The sequence below is a fragment of the Netta rufina genome, assembly GCF_964035555.1.
Source record: "Netta rufina genome assembly, chromosome: Z".
NCBI lineage: Eukaryota > Metazoa > Chordata > Aves > Anseriformes > Anatidae > Netta > Netta rufina.
Genome location: NC_140126.1, coordinates 32,011,578 through 32,032,104, shown reverse-complemented (window position 1 = coordinate 32,032,104; position 20,527 = coordinate 32,011,578). Strand labels below are relative to the sequence as shown.

The 20,527-nt window shown below is 35.6% G+C and overlaps 1 protein-coding gene across 1 annotated transcript in view; it reads right to left on the bottom strand.

Annotated features, from left to right (window-relative positions):
• Positions 1–20,527, bottom strand: part of ADAMTSL1 (ADAMTS like 1) — a gene marked incomplete at both ends in the record, with an annotated part of 347,299 nt that overhangs the window by 325,915 nt on the left and 857 nt on the right. The window contains one exon of the mRNA XM_084305155.1: positions 15,414–15,533. Coding sequence (XP_084161281.1) covers positions 15,414–15,533 — 120 coding nt within the window. The remainder of the gene's footprint in view (positions 1–15,413; positions 15,534–20,527) is intronic.

The window sequence follows — 20,527 nt, the reverse complement described above, 5'->3', positions numbered from 1 at the left end:
CTTCAGCTGCCTGTGCTACGAAAGCACATGAAAGAAATAAGCAATTGACAACTTAAAAATAGATAAAGAATAGTGAGGAATAAAAGTGCTGACACAGATGGGAGCCAAGATTCAAAGGATTGTATAAAACCATAGCATGGATATGGAAGTAGGAAACATGCACTTGTGCAAAGATCCTGGGCAGCACAACAGGTAGGATAAAATTTCTGATGAATGAGAAAACCAGACTTTTTAGGCATGGACAAACCCCTAAAACTAGAGCTTTCTGCATTGGGGACCTACAATCATGACTAAAGCTGCTGAGAATTATCATCTATGCTCAAGAATAAAAGCAAGGATGTTTGAATATTGTAGAACAACATGGTGTATCAATGACATCCAACTGCCTTTTCTCACCTTCAGGTCACCAACATAACTTTCATCAATGAACATTATCCTGGAATATTTCTTTTTGCTAAAATTTTCTCAAATTGCTTTAAATAGTTTACCCACAAAGCTCACTTGGTCATGACAGCTTTTAAAAGAAGAAGAAGGGACAGAATTTTTTAAAAAGGAGATTACCTCAGATCAAATTTTTTTTAGGTAGGTACAATCAAGAATTTGTTTTGGATACCGAGTCCTGCAGTGTTACTGGAGGAACTGGTATTAGTAGGATTTGTGTCACTACAGGAGACTGTCTTTCCAGACATGGATAGTTACTAACAACAGGATACTGAGATTTCTGGTTACAGCAACTCAGAAAGTTCTTCACCAATGAGTCACTAAACCTGTAAGAGGAAGTGTCATTTTAAATCTGACAATTTAGATACAGAGTTATAAAACTTGTTATAGATAATAGCCTTATGAGAAAACAGACAATTGTGACCTTCCCACTAAGCTTTGTGAAGAAAATTTGAAGACCTTCATCAGCCTATAACAAATAAATAGAACAATGTGAATAAATCCAATGAAAAAGTACATGAAAAAATACTAAAGAAAAAAAATAGGGCGGTTATACAGTAAGAGGTCAATTGTGGTGAATGAAAATTAATGTAGAACTAAGAAAAGCTTAAAAAAAAAAAAAAGACAAAACCTATTTTAGATTCATGTATATGGGAACAGTGGTATAAAACACTGGTGTAAAATTCTCTGCTAGAATTCCAGTTCTACAGTTTTTCTCTTATATGATGAAGTTATTTCTCATAAGCACTTTCTCAGTCCTTAGCTGCAGTGTAGGTAGTATAGACCCCCGAAATCAATGGGTTCTCATTCTTGCTACTTCCTCCTTCCCCACACATGCCCTTTTGTATATGTACCATGTTTCTTCATTCTTCTTGAGATTCTCTTCAGATGTGAGATGACATCATCTTTATGTGTCTTTTTCCTAGAACTTAAGTCCAGAGAGTGAAATATAGCTGAGTGGAAAGCTTTTACTTTGATTTTTTTTTCCATTATTGCCTATCACAATCTGCTGATTTACCTTCTGTACCTGATTTTGGTTTATTGAAAGGATTTTGGAAATTGAGTCATTGAAATGCAGTGTAGTAATGAGATTTAATGTTGTCTTTAATATTTGATGCATATGCTTTGAAGTTCATTTTATAACAGAAAAAGTAACCAAGCCACAAAAAGACAAGCTACAATAAGTATTTTTGGTATTTTAGGCATTTATAGGCATTTTTGGCAGTGCAATCAAAATCATGTTTAATGAATGTTTCACAATAAGGAACAATATGTTCATAACCATACATTTGTATAGAGTTTCAGAAGAGAATAAGACAGTTTCTATTTTTTGCAGAATTTTGGTAGTAAAAGTCAAAGACTTTCCACTTCCTCAAACATATCTCTTATTCAGAACAATGTCAATATGATAATGCTCTGTAGCCTTTATGAACAAATAGGCAATATATTTTGCTGCAGGCCTTGATGAAGACAGTACAAGATGTACCAGTGATGCCAGTGATGCCTTTCAGCTAAAACAATATCAAAGATCCACAACACCTATAAAAACTACAACAAAACTACTTCTAAAAGAATGACAACACAAACAAAAGCAAAAATTGTCTATACATTTTACACTGAAATCTTATAATTTCTAGTTAGTTAATGAGGGCAAAAATATTGCAGGTGACCATTCCTTACAGATATGTGAGGTCATTTTCCATTTCACATTTTTACACGTTTTTTAAAAAGATTATTATTATTATTATATATTTTTTATGAGGGGAGAGTGGAGATGGTAGAGAGGATGCTATAGTATTCATAATGGTAAGTTTCAAGCCATCTATATTTTGCTTATTGCAATAGACATATGCTTTTAGAATCTTTGTGGAATTTAGAATTTGCTTCATGAGAGATTTGCTTCATGAGATTTGCTTCATTACTCTTAACTGCCTACTATCATCTTTTTTTCCTGGCTGAAAGATAAGTACACTTATAGTTTATCTGAAAATATAAAATAAGGATAGATAATTATAACACTTATATTTACATTACATTTGTGTCTAGCAATATAAAGAATTTCTTCTCCATATAAATTTACATCTATAGAGATACTTAGAAACAAATATATTTATATTTATGCTTATAAAATATTAGGTTAATCATTAGGAAATTTGAAAGCTACTCTGCTCTTCATAAATTTAGTATAACAAACATTACGTTTATGAAGAACAATAAAATCAATGAACAAGGTAAGAATAATGTTCAGCATTCATTTATTTATGTTACATTTCTCAAAGAAATATTCATGGCTAAGCAGGTAGCTAGAAATACTCTTAACTTTTGTCCTTTTCTATTAAAAATCAAAGGAAAGCATATTTCTGTTTGTTTAAACAGAAGGCTATTAACTCACAACCCTATGGTAGATTTTCTTTGTGGAACAGAAGATATGAACCATAGCTATCAAATTAAATTTAAATTTGATACTGGGAAAATGTGTTTCAGATGTCAGCACTATATCTTTAATTAAGAGAAATGGCACATCTTCCCCCTTGGCAGAACTTCTTGTTTATAAGAAACAGTCCTTACTCACAAAGCAAAATGCAATGAAAGGCTTGAGCATATGCAACTATTTTCTGCACATCTGAGATCCTTTGCAGCCCAATGTGTATTTTGTATTAATTATGTAAGGCAATTTATTGTAATTTAGTGTGCTCTGATATAGCCTACAGATTACATTCTACAGTAGAAGTATTACTGTCAAAGATCTCAATACCAGAATTAAAGCCAGTATTCTTAGCCTTATTATTCACAATAAATTTTAAAGCAAATCAAAGTCAAAAAGCTGAGGCAAGCTGGGGCCAGCCATTGCTGTCAGCATCAAGGAAGGCATCAAGGAAGGGGCAGCACCCTGGTTGGCATGGCCCTGAGAGCTGTAGAGTCTTTCCTTCTTTGTGCTCAGACCATGTCATGATTACTGCCCTGAATGTAAGAAAAAAATTGAAAAACTGGCTGGAGGGGAGGGGAGGCACCAAGGTGGTGGTGCTGGAGGCATTGCCCTTTGAAGTAAGGTTTAGCTGGGTGAAGGGGTGGCTGTGGAGGCACCCAGAAGCAGCCCTGGCACCATCAGGAGGAGATGCAGCCAGGCTCTGCCCAGGGGGCATGGTGGGGGGGGGGGGGGGGGGGAGGCAGGGCACAGGCTGAGGCACGACGGGCTCAGGCTGGAGACGAGGAGAAGCCGTTTCCCTACCAGGACAGCCTGACTGTGGAGCCAAGGCCCAGGCAGGTCAGGCCTTTGTGGCCTGGAGGTTTCGTGTCCTAGCTGGGTAAAGCCCTGAGCAGCCCGGCCTGAGCCCAGTCTGAGCCTGCTCTGGACCGGGGCTGGGCTGCAGGGCCCTGACAGATGGTGGGAGCATGTGGGTCTCTGACTGTTGTGAGCAAGCAGTAGTTAAATGTGCTTTGGTTTGGTTTATAGCACCTAGGATTAGGGTGATCCTACCTCTATATATCTTTCCTAAGAAAGGAAAGATCCACTATCCACTATCTTCATGCAGCAGAATTTGCCTCTATGCTAGTTTCTGCTCCAAAGACTCACATGCTAGTCTGTGGGGTTTGTACTACCAGAATCAACTGCCTCTCTTCATTGAATCCTTAATACCTTTCCATTTATTAAATTCATGATTTTTTCATTATTTTCTGATACAAAGTACATTCCAGTACATTCCCTCTTTCCAACACCTTCCTAATCTCCAAACTCTTCTTATTATTTCCCTTGTATACCTAGTTTCTTAATGCCTAAATAACATTGAAAAGACTGAGAAAAACATATAAAGTAAAGACTGAGAAGATCACAGAATCGTAGAATTGAAGGGGTTGGAAGGGACCATGATGGTGCCAAAGAGACCTGAACATGATATCTATTGGTAATGTGTTCATAACTACAGCGTCAAGTGAATGGAAATTGCAGCAACTGTGAACTATCATAAAGTTGATTTTACACTCATGAAACAGACTATAAGGATTTAGAATATAATTATATATATTTATTTTGTTTTTTCTTAAATGCATTGAATTTTGGTTTATTTTCCTTCTGCTCTAAATTGTGCAAAGTCAGTGGAGCTTGCTAAAGGGATTTTTTTTCCCTTCTGTACTCCAAAGTGGTTACAAAGGATACAGTGTGACTTAATTTTGCTAACATTATTTTGCATAGTTTTCAATGGACATTTACTTAAGCATACAGAGATACTGAAGGAAAATAAATGAGTGAACCATATCTGTACACGATAATAACAGGAATTTACAGTTGTATGTTGAAATGTGGATTTGGTTTCATCAAGGCCTACCAAACACATTTGTTAACACAATTAAAACAGTTCTTTGGAAGAAAAAAAAAAAGTCTGCAAAAGTCAGCAAATATGTGTTTCTATACTGTAAATGCATTATTTAAATGGAAGCAATTTAAATCAAAATGCAGATCTGTTTTCTGAAGTTCAAAAAAGACTGTACTTTTCTCTAAGCTTAGCAGACTCTCAGTTCAGAGAAAGAGTACATGGAGCAGATACCTGCCCAATACATACAACATTGTCTTCACACTTTTTCTTTCTCTTTGTTGCTCCTTTGAAACTGTTTTCAGAACTGGTTGCTCCTTTTGAAATTGGCAGACCACTAACTCATCTGGTTGGACTATGAAGCCATGAAAATCAAGTGGTTTTTGAATTTGTTGCTGAAGAGTCATTCAGTAGTACTGAATGTACCATTCATTTAAGTCCGAGTTCAGGTCTCAGCCTTCCACCATCTTACGACAATGAAGTCGAACAGGCTGATTGTGGGGATGGGAGAAAAGGGAATGGAGAAATAAAAAGTTCACAGGGCTGCCTCTGGAATAATCACTTCCATATTTTCTTCTTGGTAGATTAAAACCAAAGACAGAAAAAATTGTAGAAAGATATATCAAGCTCTGTGGAGCCAATCTCACTATACACCAGCCACTATAGTTTCTAAACGGACACAGAACACTTAGTATCTCTTTCAGGTTCTTAGTTATATTTCTTAATATATTTAAAAAATAATCTATTTGAGTGCTTTATGTCCATATACAGAACCCAGAGTGTTTCAAGGCTATTAACGTAAAAAGCTGAAAAATATTCATAGAATCAAAGAATCCTAGAATGGTTTGAATTGCAAGAGACCTTAAAGATCATCTCATTCCAACCCATATCTCCCACCAGACCAGGTTGCCCAAGGTCCCATCTAACCTGGCCTTGAACACTTCCAGGGATGGGGCATCCAGAGCTTCTCTGGGCAACCTGTTCCGGTGCCTCACCACCCTCATCAGTGAAGAATTTCCTCCTAGATTTAGATTTCCTCTAATCTAAATCTACCCTGTTTTAGTTTAAAGCCATTACCCTTTGTTCTGTCACTATACTCCCTGACAAAGAGTATACTCCCCAGCTTTACTGTAGGCCATTTTTAGGTGTTGGAAGGCAACTACTATAACATATTTGCTGGAGCCTTCTATTCTCCAAGCTGAATGACCCCAGCTCCTTCAGACTGTCTTCACAGGAGAGGTGCTCTAGCCCCTTGATTATCTTTGTGGCCCTCCTCTGGATTCATTCTAACATTTCCATATTTCTACATTCTACTTAATCACAGTTCTGATTTAAGTCATACAGAACTGAAAGGAAAAAAAATACATATATATATAAAAGTTGAATGCAGATAACAGAAATGGTCAGCAATGCATGCAGGAATAAGTCATATCAATTGAGTGCCTTTCTTGAAACAGAAAACCATAATGAGAAACATAATAAGAAATATAATTCCTATCCCATGGGAAAAAATGTAAAAGTTTTTCTAATAACCTCACTATCTTCTGGTTCTAATGAAATTTTATTCCTGTCTTCAATATAAATACATATAATAATAAATACATAACATAGTACATGCATACTAAAATAAGAAAATTGTTCTACTGCCTATACTGTTCCACCTGAGAAGGAGGGAAGTATCATTGCTACTGAAAGTGTTTAGTAACAATGAGAGAGCAAAAACCTACATAGAACAAAAATAAACTTCCCATTCAAATGGTAATCTCTCTGTAGTATGATAAAAAACTAATAGCCTTTGGATAAGACAATATAGGCATAAATGTCTGTACAAGATGATATTCCAAAAATTCAATACAATTAATTTGAAAACACACTGAAACAACACTGTGTAGCAGAAAAAGTATTACTCTGGGTTACCATTTAAAGGCTAGATATTATGCATCCTATATCTTGCAGCAGATTTTTTTTTTGACAAATCCACAGTTTACCACAAATCTCTTGCTGCTTTGTTTCTCAAATGTCTGCAACAAATCTGGTATGATCAGACTGACAAATATATTGTTATAAGGCATAATGGAGTACAGCCAACATATTTGGATACAGGCCTGCACTACTGATCTGAAAGCTACAAGGAGGGAAGAGAAGTTGTGGAGAGCATACAAGAATAAAATTGAAGCTGATTTGAATGTAATCTTCAAATAAGGATTTAATAAGACAATTATGGAATGTTAATTAAAGTGTCAACAGATTAAGCATATTCATCATGATTTAACCATTCCATATGTGGCAACGGATTATCAAAAGCACACTGTGCTTTCACATATGGCACTGCAGTTGATAAGCAATAAAGAATTTATTCAGAGACTGTGGTCATCCACTCACAGCTTTTAAAGTAATTAACATTCAAAATCAAGCTATTAGAAGCAGAGCAAATGCCTCAAAACTGTTCTGCAAGAAGTCAGTTTATTCTGAAAATGTACTGGCTTTAGCCAGGTTTACAAACCCTCTTGCTGCTTCCTTATTCTCTAGATGGATATACACAAGTTTAGCCTACAGGTATGTTTGTGCAAAGAATACCACCGTTGTAAACATTATGGCAACCATAAGAGAAGGATCACATTACCTACCCATGAAACAAGCTATTTAAAATACAGCCATGCTGAAGATTTATAACTAAGAAGGTTATGGAAAGTTGATCTGTGAGAGAAAAAAAAAAAAAAAAAGTCTGTGGGAAAGAAGGGAGGAAGGGAGGAAGGGAGGAAGGGAGGAAGGGAGGAAGGAAGGAAAGGTCTTAGGGAGAGGGAAACAGATTTTCTGGCACGAGGAGTGAAGATGTGATCCAAGCCTTCTGATCCTTGTTGCAAAATATATACCCACCTATCTGTGCTTTTTGTTGATACTGAAACTGACAGTGCCCATAATTCAGGAGCAAGAGTTTTCAAAACCGTTTATCAGTGTTCTAGAACAGAGGCAACTCAACAAGCCACACCAGGATACACTCACAATCATGACAGCAAGGAAGTATGCAGGCATACAGACTTACTTTTAAGTCAGAAAACTAATTTTTAACTCAGAACTCTGCCAGTAATTTTACAGAAGTATCATTTTTCTAGGAATAATGCCCTGGCATAGCTTAGTGTGACCCAAAAAGGAAAAAGTTGAAGCACCTCTCATGTTCTCTAATCCCTCCAATATACTACCTCTCCCTTAGATAGTCAAAGTTCCCTCCACTGTATTCTCCAGCCCTCATCCTCAGGAGGTAGCCTGAGTCCATGTAAACAGGGAGTGGAAACAAACAGGGAATGGCAACAACAGGGAATGGAAACAAATTGTCCCCTTGCCATTTGCAGTGAGTGACCAAGAGAGAAGTGCCACAGTTACAGTCTCTACTGGCTGTTAGAGACAGTGTTGAGCCTAAAGTAATTATACCTGTATTCTGTGCAGCAAAGAAGGCTCTATACAATTTGGAAGCAAGAGAAGCATTCCTGAAAAGCTTCTAGTCAGAAAGCATCACAGGCCATTTTTCAGAAGTCTCATTATAATTGCTAGAAAATCAGCACTGAATGAATTAGCTCTAACTTGTTCCTCCACTCGGTTTCAGAAAACTTACCAGTAAGAATTTGCTAAAATGTCTACATTGCTTCAGAGTTCTGAGACTTGTATTAAAAATGTGGCATCTAGATAGGCCTATACATATATATAAAGGTGCATGTGCCTAAATCTATGCAAATAAACAGCAACTAGCTATATGTGGCATAAATATATAAGCACATACGAAGAAAGTAAGAAAGCTATTAGAACTTCAGTTATATTAACCTAACACAGATATATGAAAGCATGAAAAGCACTAACTTGCAAGCATATAAAGCTATGCAACCACATTTTATTACTAGTACAATAGCTTAAAAATTATAAAAGAGAAAATCGGGAAATATTTACTTAGCAGGAGAAAGATTTATTTATTTATTTTAGTCAGGGAGGCAAGCTAAGTCCCCCCTCCTCCTTCAAAAAATTGAACATTTCCCTCCAAAACATTTGAGTAAGCTATTTGTTTCATCATCACTGGCTGCTAAAAGATTATAGATTCTTAGCTAGAGAAAGAAGTTTGGAATACCTCAGGACAGCATCCTGTCTTCCTTGCGAGAGATCTTTTACATTATTCTTTCATTTACTTACTTGATGCTTGCCATACACCCATTGTACCTTAATTAATAAATTGCATTAAAATGACTAAACAAAATCTGTTAATAATATGAAAAAGAGGCACTACTTATTTTAATAAAGACCTTACAAAACAGTGATGTTGAATGTCTACTTTGAAAAGTTTGAACTGTACATATTTTAAGTGTAATAACTGTTCTTAACTGATTTTCTTCATGAACTATTTACACTATATTTCCAATTTACAGTACCATAAGACCTTTATTAAAATGTACAGAAGCAAGACACATACAGAAGCAAGAGTTGCACACATAAAGAATATCCCCATATGTTATTAGTGCAAAATAAGCTGCTACTTATTTGAATTCCCTAGAGTGGAAACAGTGTCATGAAGAAGAATTTCCAGAACTTCGCTGAAGCAAACAAAATAGCTACTTAATCTGATGGAAACTAGGGAATTTTTCAGTTGTTAGGAACAGGTATTGGGAACAGTCCTTAATAAATTTAAGCTCTGTTTATGTACTGTGGTAGACCAAACAGTGTTCTGTATCATTACACAAACAATGGCTTAGCTGTTTTTCAATTTTTCATTTTCCTACTGTAGGCAAGACTAATAACTCAGTCTTTCTAAAAACAGCTCCTTTTCCTCCTATGTCAACTCCAGCACTAGATGCAGTCACAGGACACTTTCGGCAGCTGTGGAACCTGGATTCCAAGCTTTGGGATGCCAAATTCAAAATGCCATTTTTGAATGGATTTTTTTTTTTTTTTTTTCCGAGCAGTGGTGTCTTGATTGGCTTTCTAACAGAAAAAGAAAAAAAAAATAGGAACAGTAAGAGGTCCAAACCATTTAATGGTCATGCTTCTATCTTTAAAGCTTTTAAAAAATATCATTAAGAGGCAATCAGAAGAATGGACAAAGAAGAGCATTAGGACCCTTTGCAATCTAAATACTGAGATTCAGAACTGAGGCATGTAGGAAATGCCAATGGTTCATCCTATTTTTGTTTTTGATTATCCACACACCTCTAAGTATATTTAATACATTATTAAACAAATAAATAAAACTTTAAGATGCAAACCTTGATAAACTTTTTAATCTGGAAGAAATAACTAACATTTTTATAAAGTAAGTACAGACTGAAAAACATTTCAAAAAAGCTGTGAGAGGAAAAGATTTACACTGAAAAATATCAGTGTTCAAAATAGTAAGTGGATAAGGAGCAGCTATGAGCATGGGTTGAACCATGAGGCAGAAGTTTAACAAAATATATTTTTAAGACTACTGAGATATATGAACTTGACAATTATCAGTTGTGATAAAAGAGGTGAGAAATATGATGTTACTCAGTAAAATAAGAACACAATTTACCAGCCAGTGGCCAAGTGACTTTCTGAAGTGCTGAATCAAATGAACCGGATTAGATCCAAAATCACATTATCTGCAGTCAGGTTTACGTTTCACTGAAAAACCTGAACAACCTTCTTTCATTTCTAAAGAGATTATATTCTCCTACAACAGTGATAGTTAAACAGTAGCCTAGGTCCTGTTGATCTAACAAAACCGATTGGTTATGGCATGAAAGCAAGGTTCACAACCATGTTCTATCACACCAAGCATCTGCTACAGGTGACCTGTGAGAAGTCTGTGACCTAATTGTTTCCCACTGCTTTCCTTACAGCCACAGAGAATGTACCAGTTTGAGTTGGGATCTTTCTCTGAAGGTATTATATTTCCTGGTCAGAAAATGCTTAAAGAGTTCCTAATATCAGACTGCAAGTAGCAGTCTGAGTTCATGTAGCTCTTCCATACACCCCAAAATATTGAGCTTGATTTCATTGCTTTGTTTGGAGAGACTCATGATTTGTTAATAATTGGGTTGGGAGCAGCAAATATAAGGCTCTCTTGATTTCACATGGGAGATCTGTCCTCTACAGAGTAAATACAAAATAGAGATAGTGAGAGAGGAGCCCTTCTTTTCACCAAATAATATTTCTTTATTCATCATGTCAGTACAGGACAGGCTCTGTAATTCCTGCAGACTGGTGAAGATTTCTCCAGCCCTAAGGAGCTCATAACAGGATTCTGCAGCATGGTTTTATAACTGCTTAGAAAAATGTGATCTTGAACGGAGCACTTTGGAAATTCCTTACTTAACAAGCATACTGTACCTCTACACATCAATTATTTCAGACTGCAAAGGAAAAACAACAATAAAAACCATGGCTCAGAAAATAAAGAATAAATAATTTTTTTCTATTTAAATGCAGAAACTTATGCCCTCCTTCTAAAATGTATGAGCAATACACTTCATATCAAATATTACACAGAAAACAAAACCAAAACCAAACAAATAACAAAAACCAACCTCAAGGTTAGACACTTGTCTTTGGTTGTCATTACTGAATGCAGGGTTTGCTATCATTCTCAATTAATAATATGAAATTTTAAAATAATTTCCTAGTGATTCAGGCTTACATGGCAAGGTTTTGGCAGCCAGGGGAGATGCAGGGGTGGCCTCTATGAGCAGAGCCCTGCAGCTGCCCCATGTCAGACAACAGCCAGCTCCTGACGGCTCCAAAAGGGACCCGCTGCTGGCCAGAGCTGAGCCAGGGAGTGACACTGGTTGGGCCTCTGGGAGAGCAGATTGAAGGAATGGAAAAGCACTGCTGCAAAACAGCAGTTGGGAGAGAGAAGAGTGAGAAGCAGCCCTGTAGACACCAAGGTCAGTGCAGCAGGAGGGCAGGAGGTGCCACAGGCACGCAGCAGCAGTTCCCCTGCAGCCAGTGGAGAGGCCCCTGGTGGAGCAGGCTGTCCCCCTGCAGCCCACAGGTCCCATGTGGAGCAGATCTCCACACAGGTGGAACCCATGCTGGAGCAGGAAAAGAGAGGGAGGACAAAGCTGTGGTACAGATGAAGCGTTACAGATTGACCATAACTGCCATTCCCCATTCCACTGCACCACTTGGGGAGGAAGTAGAAGAGGGTGGTTGGGTAGAAGGCGTTTTTATTTTTCTTTAGCTCTCATTGCTGTAATTCAATAGCAATAGGCAATAAATTATAGCAATCTCCTGTACACTGAGACTGCTTTGCTGATGACAGCAATTGGTGAAGGATCTCCCTGCCCTTGTCTCAACCCATGAGATATTTTTATTTTTGACATATTTTCTCCCCCTGTTCTTTTGAGGAGAGGGAGTGAGAGAGTGGAGTGTTAGGATTTAGCTGCCCATTTGTGTGAAACCAGCATCGCCATCATAACAATAACTTCTAAAATGGTAGAAGGCTTCTTAAATACCAAATAGTATTATCACTGACATTCAGGAACATATCACAGGATAGACAGGAACTTTTTATGTTGTATTCTCCTAAAATTGTAGGAAAATAATCGTTAGGGTGTTATTTAAAATAGGTATCCCCTTAACCTTAAGTTTTGTTTCCACTAAATATTCTGAATCCTTTTGGTCTGCTAATTTTTAATTTATTTTTCCATAGTTCTTAAATTATTTTTATTATTTTTTGCAGAAAAAATATAAGAAACAAATCCAACAGAATTTAGGAATCACAAGTTTCACATCTCAGTGGCTGCCTTTAAATAATTTTGTTGGTGTAATTCACAGTTACTGGATATGCAAAGGAAAGAAAATGATAAAAATATAAATCTTCCTCTGCTTCTGGTAAATTTTTATCCCTAAAGTTAATAAAGGTAGAGCAAGGATGTGGAAACAAGTGGAAAGAAAAAGAATCTTTGACATCATTTTTGAAGAGTGAAGACACACTGTTCAGATGGTAACTTCTAAATGTGGGCCATTCCCAGAGAATTTTCCCAGAAAGCATCAGATCAACTCATGCCATCATCAGAGAAAAATACAAGGAGTAAAGACTTTTGTAACTGTTAATTAAGATTCTCACTGCACAACTTAAACTGGGAATCTGTGTGCTCACTGATTTTGAAAATTTGCAAACAGAAGCCTAACCTATGTTTGTCACAGGACTCCTACAAATAACTGAAGTGGGAGATCCAGGGGGAAGTGTAATAAAAAAATGACTTTTTTTTTTTTTTTTTTTTTGGATACAGTTTTGATACATTTTTCTCTGTAGCTCATTTGTTAGAAAAACATTTCTGCGGCAGATTTTCTTATTAGATATGTGGTGATCACAGTGCAAAATTACACGGGGAAATAAAAAAAGGATTAATCCTGTGAATTGACATATTGGTCCTATAGATATGGCCTGTGCTGTCTGTCCTGGAAAACTACATTCTATATTACTGCATCTGCAACAACGGATTTTGTGTTGCAGACACTTTGTAGCATTTTTTCTGGTATGCAGTCTTCATTCTTGAAGATGCCTTACCTGCTATCTTCCACTCAATAGACAGAGGTGCTGAGCACTCATAATTGCATATGAAGTCAAAATTTTTCCACTTGGTTTCTATTTAATGTGAAGTGAATTGAATAAAATAGGACCTTGTGACTCAGACAGACACCTCATGTACGTGCTTTTGATGTTAATGTCTGTGAGCCTTTGAGTCTATATCTGTAAAATCAGAATGATGTCCTGTATAGGTTACAGAAATTTATGAAGGTAAATTCACTAGTATTTCAGAAATGGGTATTTAAATTAAATACTAGAGAAATGCTTTTCTTGAAATCAATGCCTATCTTTGAAATGCATAGCACACAATAAACAAGTCGTGAGACCACACATACAATCAAAATGTGTGAGACAATATACAGAAGAGTTACTTCAAGGTATTCCATATTACCTATTCCTGACTGAATCAGTCATGCAGTGGAAACAGTATGTGCTTCCGTAGTTAAAGCTATATCAAAGAAATTAGGTTGCAGTACAAGTCCCCCAGGTCATACTTAAATGAAGACTGCAATGTTACATTTTCTACACGATATTCTTTTAACATGGTTATGTTTTCATACATACATGTCCTCACAGAAAGAAGGTCATGGGTATGATACAGCATCTTTGTGAAATTAAAAAGTAAAAGACCACTATGCGGAAGTAAAATCTATGAATCATTTTCAGATTACTTTTTGCTTAGGTGAATGTAATGAAGATACACTTATAAATAGGCAGAAGACTTGCACAAAGCCAGCACAATCCAGAAAACAACAAATCAGTTCACTGGTACTGACACAACTGCAATAAAATACTGCTTGGTCCTCCTGACCACAGGGAATGAATGGTTTCTATGAATAACAATTTCAGCCATACCCCTTGAAGAGTGGATGGATGTAGCGAAAGACCAGCACTCTCTGTTCAGTGAATCTTTATTTTAGTCTTGGCAGTCAAGCACTTGCTTGATGCAATTCTTAACTGCCATAAAATTACCCACAGTGAAAGAAAAAAGTGTTGGTTTTGCCTGATCTGAAAACTCTTTTAGAGTAAAGCACTAAGCACTAAGGATAGCTTGTCAGAGACAAGATGGATTAACACAAACACAGTGGATTGCTTAATGCCTTCACTTCTTTTGTTAACTGGATTCTTTGACCCGAGCAACAAGACTTATCAAAAGACTTCCACCCCATCCTTCTGAAGCATCCTATACATGCTTCCACCAATGATAATTGGCTAACATTCACTCTTGAAAGAAAGGTAACTTCAGGCACTGCCCTCTAAGGCTATGAGAAAAAAGTTGATTTAAAAGGAAGTGAGCATGGCTGTGCCCACATTTAATTATTCTAGAGTCACTTTTATTTTCCTGTTCTATAGAGTCTTTATTTTGAATATTAATCCTTAAAATACATCAGCAGTACATGGAAATATCAGAAGCTAATGCACCACTATTTCTGTTATACTACGGTGTGTTGGACACCATAAGATTTCAACCCTTGAAAGTGAAAAGAACTATAAATTTACTTCAGTTTAAAGTTAGCTGGCTTGCTTTATTTCGTATTAAAGCAGGATTACGTTTATGACTCTCGACTTCTTTACTTCCATATTCTTCTCTTATGCAACATCAGAGAATTAGCTGCTTAACAGACATTCTGAAATTCTTCAGACTTCAAAACAAACATCTTGTCAGACATGCACAGAAGAGAGTGAAAATTGCATTTGTATAAAATATGTCTTTTTAAAGACATATTTCTTAAAGGCCTGTTTCTTAAATAATCTAAGAATTGAACTATACTCATTTAAAATTTAATAACAAATAAAATCCCTTTGGATGTGCAAATCAAATAACAGTAGCAAATTAGACTGCCAAAATTCTGAGTAAGAAACATTTTCCTAAGAAAGCTATAGACCAATCTGTGCTTCTTTTGGAAAATAATCTCTCCTTATAAGAATGAAAACTCAAATGCATCTAGCAACCACCCTATGAACATATCTTTATTTATATGGAATTTCCAATATTTTTAGGGCAACATTTCTAATCAGTAAATAAAATTTGTAATTTTCTGTAAGTTGATAGAGCACCCAATATATCTGCAAAAATTTGTATTCTTGCAGGTATTTCTGTTAAAATTTTTAGAATAATAGAGTCCTACCGGATCTTCTGTTTTGTGGTTATTCAGCAAATCAGACAGGAAGTCATCATGAAGGCTTTCTCTCCGAATCAATGTAAATTCACGCAGAAAAACCGCTCCTTGGTTTTGGTCTCCACAAACCTATTAAAAAAATGTTATTAGGAAGAGATATTTCAATTCTACCATAGATACAGTGTCCAAATAAATAAGGCTGGAATACTGAAATGTCCATTAATGGTCATTTGCCTTCCATTATTAAACTCATTCTAACCAGTTGCCATTGACATTAATGAAAACTGATGCATGCATTGAAAGAAAGACAGTAAGTTAATAACGGCCATTTAAAAGAGATTCTGTTTGTAAAATACATGTATGTTGCTATTTCTTACTTTTAACTAAGGCCTATAAAGTGATTAAAACATAAAATTTCTTTTCTGAAGTGAATTTAAATATTTTGAGAGAATAATATTTAGAATGTACTTTTTATTTTTGGAGCAATTTATATTTGTTCATCAGATTGATCATATTGTCCTAATAAAATAGAGCTAAAAATTTCTGATAGCCAGAAAAACAAACAAACAAACAAACAAACAAACAAAAAACCACCTTATATGTAAATACATTGGATAGCAAACTTAAATACGCATGTGCATTAAAAATCATTTAAATTTACTTCACACCTTCTGTTTCTGAGTTTAGCAAGATATATAAGCTATTGGAGAAGGAGTTTGTTTCTTCAATAAGTATCTAAACAATACCTATCAAAATGTCATAGGTACTATTAAGGCATTGTTACAGTATTTTCTGAAAATGAATGCAAATAAATGCACATCATTCTTCATGTTCCCCATCTCCTTTATTTCTTAGGTTATCCAAGCCAAAGACATAAGAATGGCTTTTTTATTTTATTTTTAGATAATATAAATGCTGGAAACTGAAATTAAAGCACCTAGGGCTTTTTCCATATTAATGGAAGATCTTGCTTTTCATGAAACTGAACATAAAAAAATTCTACTGCAGGTGAAATATCCATAAAGTCTATTAATGACCAAAATAGGAATTATCAAGAGGAGTTTTTTCAACATCTCACAACACAACTGGAAGGTGAATCAGCTTGAAAGAATAATCAGTTTTATCAAAATGGGCAAGTAAGAATGTTTTGTATTTTAGCATTTGACAGTAGAGAGTGCAACTCTGGTATGAATTACCCAAATGTAATGGTCATATTTTATATATATGAAATACTGATTTATCTTCTGGTAATACAATATTGAGATATAATTACAAGGCAACAGTGGAATTTCTGGATACCTTTTTCTCTGTTTCTTCATTTGAAGAACAAGATCCTATAATCTGGAATGACTAATATGCCATTTCCTCATGTTTTTTAAGATAAGCACTAGGGCTGCATTACTGAATTTATTTTGCTGAGAAAAAAGACCATGCTCTGCTGCTTTTATTATTACTATTCCTTGTGTTCATCCTTCTGCAAAGCCAGATGCCATATGTATCCTGGTTCTAGTTATCCTAGCTGAGAAGTTCAGAGAGAAAGAAGGGTCTGGGAGTACTGCAAATATGATGTGTCCAGAGGGAGGGAGAATGAAGTATAGATTTGCAAGTCAGTTTGTATTGCCATTTAAGAGGAGGCAGTCCTCCATGCCATCTGGGAAGTGAGATCAGAGCTGCTGTAAAGTTAGTGCAGCTACTGGGGTGACTATAAGGAGATAAACTAATAAAATTGAAGTGGGGGTAGCAATCTCATTTTGAAGAGGGTAATGGGAAGCAATAATAAATAAGTAAATAAATAAATTTCTGTAAAAGAGAATTTTGTGATTCTGGGGCATTAAAATTCATATCTTGCTGACAACATTGAGAGATACACCCGCTAATAATACTATCATATTATTGAGTTATGTTGATTAATAATCCTCTGCAATTTCAGAAAAAGATACATGTACGTGTCCAAAGGAAAATAAAGCCCTGATACTGACACATATTTTTTCTTAATTAAAATTATGGACAAATCATTATTTTATAAACAAAAAGTGTCCCCGAAACAGTTGACTTTTCATAACAAACAACCACATAACCACAGGAGTGGCAAAAAAATGTTCATCAATAACAGTTGTTTTTTTTTTTCATAAGAGGAAATCTGTACTTTCATTATCCTTAAAAGTAGCAGTCCCTATTTGTGATTTTAAGTGGTGAAGATAAGTAAATTTGATGGTGAATTTATGATTAGCTAAAGTTTCTCATGATTTTGTGTTCCTAATTTCAGAAATCAGATGATGAACTGTAAAAAAAAAATGCTTCCTCACCAATGATGCACCTTTCTGCTTTGCTTATTTTTAAACAAACTCAGAATATTCAAAATCTTTTCCCTCTAAAATCAGCCAGCTTCTATTTTTCACAATTTCTAAATAGTTTTCAAAAATAAACCCAACCTACTTCAGGACCACATTGTCTTCCTAAATTATCAATATCTACAATCAATACTGTGTAAAGAATGTGTTTGTGGTATCAAAAATATCAATAAAATATCTCTAAACTTTACAATTTTTATCATACCAATATTAATGCTTTCATAGCTTATAGTTACATGCCAAGGAAGTGGATGCCAGAGGCACTACACAGGAAGAATACATAGAAAAAGAGTAGAATAAAGACAATGGGAAACTGAGGTTGAAAGAAGATGAAAAAACAAAGGAAGCAGTAATGAAAACATGAATATATATATTTTTTTGCTCAGCAAAACATAATGATAAGGTCTTGAAAAAAAGGAGACAACTGAGAAGCATGCAGCCATCTAAAATATTTTTTCTCTTCTTAATTTATAACAAATGGGTTTCCCCTTTGAACAGCAGTTCCTCCTGGGTGCACTGTGTAATTGTAACCTATGCATCTGCTGATGAAACTTAGACCTAGCAGAGGATGGTCATTCTTATTGAGAGAACTGAAATCAATCCATTTAACATAAATGCCAGTAAATTGGACTAATATCCAGAAAGACTGTTTTCCATTTTTCAAGCTTCCTTAAGGCCTTCTCTTCCTTAAGGTTACATATATATTGCCATTTCATTCTCTTGGGAAAACCGTTATTATTGTAACACATCCCATCTCTGTTCCTTCAGTTTATGGGCAGAATAGCTTAGAAACCAGTCCTCAAATATAAAGCAACTTCCTAAGCACTGAGCAAACCACGCAAAAAAAATAGCCTGGCAGAAATCTGTCACTTAGATGACTGAAGTCAGCATCTGCAATAGTACGTGGCTAGTCAACAACCTGCAAACTTTGCAGATGAGGTTTTACTAATGCATACATGAAGATAACAACATAGCACCAAAATTTAACAGCATCAGGAAGATATGTGCGTAATCAGATGCCCAACTATCCTTACAAAGACCTTCTGAAATTGAAAAGGAGACCAGCAAAATTCTAATCAATAATCTTTTTATCCTTTTTAGTTCAGTTGCTATCACTCTTGGATCAGTCTAAAGAATGAATTGCTACATTAGACCCAATGGTGTTTGTCCAGGATGAATCTTTGAAAAGTCAGACATGGAATAAGAAAACACAGAAGAGGAAAAAATAGAATAAGAGAATGAAAGATTTTACACAAGCGTGAGGGTGAAAAGATACATCCCAAACAACATAGGCAAGACCTCAAGGAACCAGCTGCTCAGCCACAGCTTTTATTTTGGATTCTCAAAGCCCAAATAACACAGAAAATTATTACCAGCATTAAAAAATTAGGAAAAAAAAAATAACATCCAACAAACTTAACAAATCGGGTTATTTAAGCCTACTTTTTTTTTTTTTTTTTTTTTTTTTTTTTTTTCTTCCGAAGGCAACCTTTATGGGTTAGATTCCCAGCTTTCCTTGGCTTGGATAGTTGGTTGCTACTTCTTGTCTTTCACCTATTATATCTTATTGCTTTAATCCTCTGCTTGCTACTTTTTTTATAAATGGGAGAAAGGCTCATCAAAATTTAAAAGTGAGGTCAATTCTAAACTACCATTTTTTCAGTACTGCAATGTCTTTTTCTAACATTTGAAAATACAATTCTATGTCCTGGGAAACATATGACAGAAACAAACAAACAAAAAAAATCTTTAGTCCTTTTGAAATTAAATTTGTCTTGAGACCTGAACATCAACAATATTGTTTTCTGGTTCCAGCCTTTCCAAACTCTGAAGATTTTATTGTTTCTGAATTAACAGTCTCTTAGGAAACTAGCTACTGTTTGTAATGTTTTTGTAGGTTTAGAATTTTTAAAGAGGTTCTTATTTGAAGTCTGTGAAGGTACTCACAAAGTACCTCAAAATACAAACCCAAATAGCAAATTATTTCCCAAGGGAATGTTTTATTCAATGGTGAAATGTTCCCAGCAGAAATCTTTTTGCTTGTCTTGAAATATATTTAATCTTTTTTCTTTCCTCCCCTTCTTTCTACAGAAACTGAATTCATGATTATCTTAATGGTAATGCCCTGACTTCTTTTTAAAGCTCTGTGAAGGAAATGTGGCTTTGTGCTAATTATTTTCAGTTCTTAAACAGCCACAATAGAAGAGTGGTTAATGTATTCATTGAAAGAATTATTTAAGCTCCATTTCAGTCTCTCATTATAAATGAACAAAAGAAACAAAAAGTGATTTGCACTCAAGAATTACAGCATGAAGTGTCCCTCAAACACCACCACCAGCTACTAACATCTTGGACAGACATTAGCAACGATGGGGATAAATTTGTAAAGCATGCACACGCCTACACTTGACCCGCAGTGTACCAACAAGAGAGAAAGCCAATATGGCCCCATTAAATGGAGTGGCAAAAATGCAGAATGTACAAAAATACACCAATTCTCTTGCTGCCAAGCAACCTTGGCCAAAAAAATAAAATAAAAAAAATGTTGGGAAAGTTGGGCAGAGGCAGGGGGAAGAGGAGAGGAGGAGGAAAGAAAAAGAAAAAAAGAAAAAAAAACAAAGAAAGAAAAGGGAAAGGAAAAGTCAAGGAGAAGAGAAGAGAGGAGAGGAGAGGAGAGGAGAGGAGAGGAGAGGAGAGGAGAGGAGAGGAGAGGAGAGGAGAGGAGAGGAGAGGAGAGGAGAGGAGAGGAGAGGAGAGGAGAGGAGAGGAGAG